Consider the following 8,949-nt stretch of genomic DNA (forward strand, 5'->3'; position numbering starts at 1 on the left):
AGTCAGAAAGATTTTCTGTATGCCGTGTCTGAATCTCCTCTACTGAAACTTGAAGCCATGGGTTCGAGTCCTACCCCCAGAGCAGGAGAAAACAAGCTTGATGCATCTTCCATATGACAGCCCTTGTCTCTCAGTCTCCTCTTTTCAAGGCGAAACATCTCCAGCTCCCTCAACCGCTCCTCATCAGGCTTGGTTTCCAGAACCTTGATCAGAACTGCCCTGAGACCCTCAGGCGGTATATAAATTCAATAAATCATCATCATCATCACCGTGGCCACTCTCCTCTGCACAGGATCCAGCTTGTTAACATCCTCCTTAAATTATGGTGCCCAGAACTGAACACAGTATTCCAGGTGTGGTCTGACCAAGGCGAAATAGAGTGGGACCACGACTTCCCTAGATCTGGACACTAGACTCTGTGGATGCAGCCTCGTATAGCATTAGCCTTTTTTGCTGCTGCATCACACTGTTGCCTGCGGTCCACCAAGACTCCAAAAACCTTTTCCCATGTAAGCCAGGTTTCCCCCATCCTATATTTATGTATCTGGTTCTTCCTGCCTGAGTGCAGAACCCAAAATTTGTCCCTATTGAAATTCATTTCGTTAATTTGGGCCCAGTTATTCAATTTGCTAAGGTCGTTTTGAATTCTGATTCTGTCTTCTGCAGCATTAGCCACCCCTCCCAGTTCGGTGAGATCTGCAAATTTGATGAGCATCCCCTCAAGCAAGGAGCAGGGAGGGAACACGGACTCCTTCCGTCGCATAGAAGGCTCAGTTCCTTCCACCCCACAAAAGGACACTACAGCCACGCTTCAGTTTTTGGGATTTTAGTTTGAAAAATCTCAGTTGAAAGATAGTGAGGCTTGGCGGCCAACATGGGAAGGGGGGTGGGCGCCAATCCCACAAATAAAAAAAACCCGAGAGGCCTTAAATAGGGGGCAGCTGAGAAACCTCAACAATGAAAAACTGCTTCCCTCCAACAGAAACATCACAGGCACGGAAATGGCAACAACCACTTGGAGAGACGCTGCGGGGGGATGGGGGGAGGGGGGGGCGCCTTCGGGGCCCTGGACCTCCCCCGCCATTCCCTCTTCGGAATGGTTGCCAAGAACAGCAAGTGGGAACCCCCTCCTCCAAATGACACAGACAAACTGGGCCTCCCTAAGGCTAAAAAAGGCCTAACTCTGGCACCAAGAGTTCAGCGTCGCTTAGAAAACAAGAGTCCAGGGCGAGCTCAGGCGATTCCCAGCCCAACGCGGGCGCTGCTAGTCCTGCCTGGCCTTCTTGCTGCAGCTCTCTTCCGTGGGGGCCGAGGGGGCTGCCTCTGCCGCCTCTGCTGCTGCCGCCGCCCCCCCTGTGCTGCCACTGCCGCTCTCCTCCTCCTCCTCTTCCTTCTCCAGCTTCCGTTTGCCGCCCTCGGCCGGGGGCCCTGGGGTGGGGCGAGGCTTGAAGGAGATGATGATGCAGGTCATGTTGTCGCAGCCGGTCCCGTCACCAGACGTGTCCGGAGCCAGGCAGCGGTCCAGGAGCTGGCAGAGAGAGAGAGGGAGGAGGCCCAGCGTCACCTCAACGTGCCAGCTGTGTCTCGCAGGGCCTGGCCAGGAGCAGCAGCTGCGTCAAGCATGCTCAAGGCAGCCAGCCGGCATTGGGTGTGCGGCTGGCAGAAGATGAGCAGGCAGCCTGGCGCTGGGCACAAGGGCACCTCTCCTCAAATGGGTGGAGGAGGAGCGAGACAGGAAAGGCACACACAACAGCCCTGAAGGTAGGCACCCCCAGCTGGGCCCAGAGGTCCCAAAACCTGGTTCAGGCCCATGCAGAGGTACACTTGCCCTGGGCCTCAGAGGGGACGCCAGCCAGGGATGTGCCAGGCATACATACGCTGCCATGCCAAGAATACCCCATGCCTCTCAGCCGACTGCAGACTTAATGGGCAAAACGACCATGTCTGTCTGTATGCATTGCAGGTTAGGCAACGGCCTCATGGTGGGGCGTCTCATGGAAAAGAGCCCCGCTCTGGGCCTCAGACAAGCTTGGGTGCAGGCCTGGTCTCCTTTCCCTGCGCCCCCTCACACAGCCAGCTGGGTGGGATTTCCTGCCTGCTGGCACTACTGGAGCCCAGCCCCTGCCAAGGGCCCTGCGTTTGGGTTGAGCTGCCCCAACCCAGAATTCTGGTCCTCCTGCTGTGGTCCTTTGGTTGTGATACAAATTCAATACATAATAATTTTTGCACCCCTGCCTCTTAAAAGTGCCTGAGCTTGTAAGGCCTGCCACTCACCTCTTCTACTATGGACGAAAGGGACCGAAGTTCTCCATTCTCCTGCTTCTGGGTGATCTTGGACTGGACAAAGTCCACCACCTCCTGGCTGCTCATGACATTCCTGGGCAGAGGCGGACGCAAAGAGAAGGGAGGTCAGCAGGCGCAGGAGGAAGGCCAGGCTGCTCTCAGACCAGCGCAGCCCCCTCCGGGATCCTGCGTGAGCCGCCCCCAGGGAGCTGAGAGAGGAACCCCAGCGGCAGCAACAAGGGCAGCAGCTCTGCCCCCCCCCCCGCCTTCCCTCGGACACCTACCAGATGCCGTCGCAGGCAATGACCATGAAGTCGTGGTCCTCGTTGATTGTCAGCACCTTGATATCCGGCAGCGCAGAGATCATCTGCTCCTCCGGGGGAAGGTTCTTGTTGCGCTTGTAGAAGTGGTCGCCTGCAGAGGAAAGAAATAGGTGAGGGGAGCCTTTGGGCTGGTCTTTCTCCTTCCGCAAGAACTCTCCAGGGCAGGCTCCCTCAGAAGGGGGTGACCTCGCTTTTCTTGGAGGTTTTTAAGGAGAGGATGGGTTGCCACCTGCCATGGATGCTTTCGCTGAGATTCCCGCATTGCAGGGGGTTGGGCTGGATGGCCTTTGGGGGTCCCTTCGAACTCTTAGATTCTATTATTCTAAGTAGTGGGGGGAGGGAACAGGCCATCTTCCTCCCATTCAAACCTTGACCTCGCCTGCCCCTCAGAGCAAAGGGCTCCGCGATGGAGCGATGGGCCTTCCAGGTCAGGGGAAGGAGGGTCGCTGGCTCTCCCTAGCAGGGAAGGGGCAGAGAGGAAGTGACTGCCTGGCAGCCTGCTGAACCGCTCACCAATGGCTCTGGAGAGGTTGAGGCCCCCATTCACCCGGCCGTCCATGGTCACTTTCCCACCAGCGTTCTTTATCCTGGCCAGCTCCACCTCATCCTCTGGCTTGTGGTCATAGGACATGTCCACGGCTTTGCCGCCCTCCGACACGACGCAGCGAGAGTCTCCGGCATTGGCCACAATCAGCTGCTTGCCCCGGATAAGCGCCACCACTGCCGTCGTGCCGCTGTCGGAGCCGGGCTGCAGACCGAGAGGGCAGGGATCAGGAAGCGCAAGGCAGGCCTGGCCTGAGGCCCCCAGAGGGGGAGGAAAACTCAGAGCACAACTCTTCCTCCGCAGAGACCCCTCCTCCCGCCCAGGCCCTGACTGACCTTCTCCTTGCCTTCCATGCCTGGGAGCATCATGTCTTCGTCCTCATCCTCCTCAGCTTCCTCGGTGTCGTCTTCGTCCTCGTTTTCTGCCTCCTCGCTGCTGTAACCATCCTCATCCTCACTGCATTCCTGGTTGAAACAGAACCCACCCACCCCCAAGAAAAGAAGTGAGCACTCTTGGAATCTCTTATATATAATCTAATAAGGTAAAGGACCCCTGGACAATGAAGTCCAGTCAAAGGCAATGATGGGTGTGGCGCTCATCTTGCTTCAGGCTGAGGGAGCCGGTGTTTGTCTGCTTTCCGGGTCATGTGGCCAGCAGGACTAAACTGCTTCTGGCGCAATGGGACCCCGTGATGGAAACCAGAGCGCACAGAAAGGCCGTTTACCTACTGGGTGCAGCAGTACCTATTTATCTACTGGCACTGGCGTGCTTTCGAACTGCTGGGTTGGCAGGAGCAGGGACCGAGCAACGGGAGCTCACCCCATTGCACGGGTTCAAACTGCCAACATTCCAATTGGCAAGCCCAAGAGGCTCAGTGGTTTAGATCATAGCGCCATATAGTCTGATAACCAAATGGCAACTAAAGCCTGGGTTATGGTCACCACAGTAGAATGTCTTGGCACTTAAAAAATAATAATAATGAGGTTTTGAAAATTACAGTCGTACGTAATCTGTTCCAGAAGTGCATTCGACATTTGAAAACCAAATCACGGCTTCTGATTGGCTTCAGGAATCTCCTGCAGCCAATTAGAAGCCGTGGAAGCCTCGTCGGATTTCAAAAGAACGTTCGCAAACCGGAACAATCACTTCCGGGTTTGCGGCGTTTGAGAGCCAAAACTCTGAGTTCCAGGACATTCAAGATCCAAGATATGACTGTGTCATTACTCAAGAGTCTCCTGTTCCCTTCCAACTCTGCAATTCTTTGGTTTCATTTCTATACTGCTTTATACTTGAAAGAACCAATCGTAAAGCGGTTTACAACACATTAAAACATCAAATAAAACAGTCCAGAATAAGACCAGCCTGGCATCCAGAGAGCTCTGTGTGGTCACAATTGGCTCTGTGCCAGTCGCAAAACGCGGCTGCCTGATTTCCAAGGCTGAAGCTGAGGGCAGCAAAGGGGCCTGTGGGACAATGACACCTGGTTTCCCCACCAGCCCAGACATGGGAAGACCGTGGGGCTCAAGTGGCCAACCCACCCACCCATGTTGGGTACCTCACTGTCATCTTCTTCCTCTTCCTCCTCCTCCTCTTCTTCCTCCTCCTCTTCCTCCTCCTCACTGTCCTCAAAGAACTTGGACTTAGCCCCCCGCTGGGCCTTGCTTGCGGAGGAGCAGGACGGTTCTGCTTCGCCTGTGCTGGAGGCTGCCCCTCCCTCAGCAGCCTTTTTCTGGGAAGGAGCGGCAGCATCCCCCCCGCCAGCCGCGTCTGGGCCAGGGCAGGCGCTGGAGGACTTGGGGCATGCCTGGCCGTTGGCTGCCTCCTCCTCCTCCTCCTGGCAGTGCCTCGGGTGCTCCTCCGGGTCCACCTCCCCATTCAGGCTCCGCCCTTTCTGCGCCTCTTCCTGGGCCGGGTCTTTGCTGGGGGGCCCCAACTTGCCCTTGACGCAGTTTTGGCCATAGCGCGTGAGCAGCTCCTCAATGGTCATGGTGGCCTCTTCATGCAGCAAGGCAGCCTCCTCGTTATCCACTGAACCGGGACAGAGAGAAAGGAAAGTGGGTGGGGGGGGTGGGGGGGTCAGGGTCACTGTTCCCTGGCCCAGTACTGCAATTCAGGAGGAAAATGGCTTCCAGGCCCAGGGCAGGATCAAGCCAAGCATCTCTGCTACTGCAAGGACTTCCTCTCCATATGTTGCCTCTAAAATTCCCGTTCTAGGTTCTCATTTTGAGAAGAACATGCAGGGAGAGAAGACTTTTGTTGTGCAAGCAGAAATCCACTCTGCTGGATCCTGCCCATACAACCTACACTAGAAACAAGGAAAGGAGGAGCTGTTCTCCCAGCCAATCCATCACAGAGTCCCTTGGAACCCCACAACACCCCCGCCCCACCTTCACCTGGTTTCTCTGAACATACAGAGCTTTTCATACCCCTCAAGCCCACTCCCTACAATAAACCAGCGCTGCTTTGCCCATGAATCTGGGCAGCTGCAGCCTCTCAAGGAAGCCAGATCAGGCTAGTAGCCCCAGCCAAGTCTCCACCTTTTTGTAGTGCAATCCTAATCTCACTGTGTACAAGACAATGCTTGCCTCTCTGCCTCTCCCAGTGGGACAAAGCTAAGAGAATCCTTTGCCCCCCCACCCCGCCCCCTCTGGTTCTGATTCAGTTATGTCCCTGGGGACACTCCTGTCTGGGGAATGACCTGCCTCTGTTGCTCACCATCATCTTCATCAGCCACCTTTTCCTCCTTCTCATCCCCATCATCTCGGGGTCGACCTGCCATCAGCGACAGTTCCTTGATCACCTCCTCAGTTGTCAGCTTAGCATCGATTGCCAGAAAGGCATCCTCAAGAGCCTACAGCAGCACAGAAAGGGCATCAGTCCCAGCGGTGCTCTCAAACCCCTGCAAGTGGGGCAACCCAACACTGCACCAGAACCAAGCAAAACAGGAGGGCCTTCTGTCCTGTGCCTGCGTCTCTTGGTAATATGGAGTCTTGCGGACAGACTTGGTTCAGCTAAGAACAATGACCAGTTCACATTCCAGCCTTTACTCTAATTGCGGGTGGGAAGGCTGAACCCGGCTTGGGAGCTTCCTAAAGCCATCAAGCTAGCCAGTTAGGAGACAAGAGACAATTGGGCAAAGCAATTCTGCCATTCTCTAGAGGCCTGTTACACATAACCAAGCAACCCCTGAAGGTCTCAGAAATGAAGCACCCTAAGAATTCTTCTTCTAACAGTTACTGGACCATATAACATCACATTCAGGGAAATAAAGATGCGAAAATCAAGGGCCTTCTGAGGAATGATTGATGGAGTTGGGGATGTTTAGCCTGCAGAAGAGGAAATGCAAAGGTAACTTGATAGCCACTCTAAATACCAGAAGGGCTGTCCCGTGAGAGATGGAGAGCTTGTTTTCTGCTGCTGCTCCAGAGAGCAGGATCCAAGCCAAGGGATTCAAATGACAAGGAAGGAGATTCTGTTCAAACCTTAGGAAGACTTTTCTGCTGTTGGGAGCCGCCAAGGGTGGCTGGGAAAACCCAGCCAGATGGGCAGGGTATAAATAATAATAATAAGCGTAAGAAATGTTTGATTGCGGAACAGAATCTGCCAGAAGGAGGCAGACTTTCCTTCCTTGGAGATTTTCAAAGGAAGGTTGGATGGCCAAATCTTTCCTTGTGATTCCTGCATTGCTGGGGGTTGGACTGGATGGGGGTCCCCTCCAATTCTACAATTCCAAGAAGGATCACAGCCCCCAAATCCAAGTAGCAGCAACTGGCCATGCCACCCTGTTGAAATTTGCCAGTGCGAGGCCCCATTTAGCTTCAGAGCCGCAAGAAAGGGCTGTGCTAACGTCCCTTTGCAACATTTCCCCGGGGCTCAGCTTTGGGCGCCAAGCTCCCCACTCTGCACAGGTCGTGGCTGGAACCTGGCAAGAAGACCTGCGCCCCCAAGGGCTGCGAAGGGCTTCCTGAGCTCCGAGGCCCGGTGAGGGGGAAGCGGCTCCTTGGAGAAAGGCCCTTACCTTTTGCAGCTTGCCCTCTTTGTATGCTTTCTGGTCCTTGATGATTTCTGGGAGGTACTTGGCGCAGTACAGAGCGACCTCTTCCCCTGGAGCGAAGGAGAGGGGGGCGTCAGAGGATCGGACCAGACGGCCCTTGGGATCAAGGCAGAGGGCCCCCAAGGAGGGGCGCCAAGAGACTCCCGGTGGGGTGGGGTGGGGTGGGCCCTGCCGCCGCCTCGGGGCTCCCGTCCGCCCCCCCCCCCGAGCCCAGGGGCCCCGCTCACCTCCATGGCCGTCGTAGACGGAGAACATGGCGGTCTCGCCGTCCAGGTCCGGGATGCAGTTGTGGGCGTCCTGAAAGAGAAGCGGCCGCGGGCGTGAGCGGGAGGCGCTGCCCGGGGGTCTCTGGCCCGCTCCCTCCCCGCCCCTCCCGCCCCCCGGTCCCGCCCCCTCGCGCACCTCCATGGAGACCCGCCAGCCCTGCATGGCGCTGAAGCCGAAGCGCAGCGGGCGAGGCCCGTCCCCGGCGCCGTCCCCGGAGCTCTTGGCGGTGCTGGGCTGCGACAGGTAGGCCCCCATGGCTTCGGGCAGGCGCGGGCCCCGCCGGGCCGGGAGAAGGGCGGGCGGCCGAAAGGAACCGAGCGAGGGAAGGAGACCGGCAGGCGGAACCGGAAACGGGCACCAGAGAGTCGCCGCCGCCGCCGCCGCGCGGAACAACGAGCGCCGGAAGCTGAGGCGACAGAGCCGCCGCCGGAAGTGAGGGAGCGGAAAGCGCTCGGCCGCGAAGGATGACGGGAAGCGCAGGCACCATCGAGTCCGCAGGAGCGGCTGGTTGCCAGGCAACGGCGGCGAGGCCGCCCGCCGAAGGGATCCGGAGCCCGGGATGGGCGAGACCCCCTGGACACCCGGCGAGCCTCCTCGGGGACAGCCTCTCGCGGGCGCTTCCCGGCCGGGTCTCCCCTTCGGCGCCCCGCTCTCCATCCTGGCCCCTTCCCAGCCCGCAGCCAAGGGGCGCCAGGAGAAGGGCGAGCCCGGGCCGGATTCCCGAAGACGCCTCGGAAAAGGTGGCCTTTTGCGGGGCCCCCTCGGCGCATCTTTGCAGGACGAGGAACATCAGATCAGCGAGGAAGGAAGAGAGGAGGGAACTAAGCGAGAGCCGATGGAAGTGGGGAAAGGGGTCGGAAAGGACACAGAAGCTCCAGAGTAGCGTTTCCCAAACGGGGGTCTGCGGGTGTTTTTCGGACGAGAGTTGCATTCCAAAAAGATCTGGAGACCCAAGTTTGGGAAACCTGCCTAGAGAACAAAAAACTGGCAGGACCGAGAGATTAAACTGTGGCAAAAGTAGAAGGAGCAACTGATGAAGTGGAAGAACCACTAAATGATAAAGCTGGGATTCTGGAAAACAAACAGTTATAAATGAAAAGATATCTGGATAATCTGACATCAGTGGAACTGAGAAGAGAGTTCTATCTACGATTTGGAGTGATCCCAGGAGGTAAAGCTATTAAATCTCTGGCATTGTTTTTTGGAAAAGACTGGGAGAAACGCAAAATGGAAACACAAATGGAAGAGTCAATACTAGATAAGGTGGAAAACACGGCAAATACAAAGTGGAAATTGAAGAGACAGAACTGGGTGCGGACCAATGGATATGCAATAATGTATTAAATTATATTCACAGTGGAGAGATGCTTATACCTGCAGAGGGAGAGATTTATCATTATTTTATATAGAGTCATGGTTGGTGAAATTGTTGGACAAAGTTGATAAATGTTTGAGACAAACTCTTGCTGACATTTATC

At 56.1% G+C, this 8,949-nt stretch overlaps 1 protein-coding gene across 1 annotated transcript; it reads right to left on the bottom strand.

Moving 5' to 3' along the window:
• Positions 1-810: 810 nt before the first annotated feature.
• PPM1G (protein phosphatase, Mg2+/Mn2+ dependent 1G) lies at positions 811-7,881 on the bottom strand. Its single transcript, XM_081186964.1, has 10 exons — positions 7,607-7,881; positions 7,432-7,501; positions 7,169-7,254; positions 5,866-6,001; positions 4,706-5,178; positions 3,486-3,614; positions 3,120-3,354; positions 2,568-2,697; positions 2,275-2,377; positions 811-1,528 (listed from the first exon to the last, which is right to left on the bottom strand). The coding sequence occupies exons 1-10, from the start codon at positions 7,724-7,726 to the stop codon at positions 1,265-1,267; spliced, it is 1,746 nt and encodes a 581-aa protein (XP_081043090.1). The 5' UTR covers positions 7,727-7,881; the 3' UTR covers positions 811-1,264.
• Between the last annotated feature and the right edge of the window lie 1,068 nt (positions 7,882-8,949).

This window comes from Podarcis bocagei, assembly GCF_964188305.1.
Source record: "Podarcis bocagei genome assembly, chromosome: 3".
NCBI lineage: Eukaryota > Metazoa > Chordata > Lepidosauria > Squamata > Lacertidae > Podarcis > Podarcis bocagei.

Bases quoted from the DNA above. Each gene is read 5' to 3' on its own strand.
- PPM1G (XM_081186964.1), bottom strand. From the start codon at position 7,726: ATGGGGGCCTACCTGTCGCAGCCCAGCACCGCCAAGAGCTCCGGGGAC. The intron at 5,179-5,865 runs GTGAGCAACAGA...GTCCCGGTTCAG, and splicing joins GGTGGCTGATGAAGATGATG to TGGATAACGAGGAGGCTGCC. The intron at 1,529-2,274 runs GTGAGTGGCAGG...TCTCTCTGCCAG, and splicing joins TTTCGTCCATAGTAGAAGAG to CTCCTGGACCGCTGCCTGGC.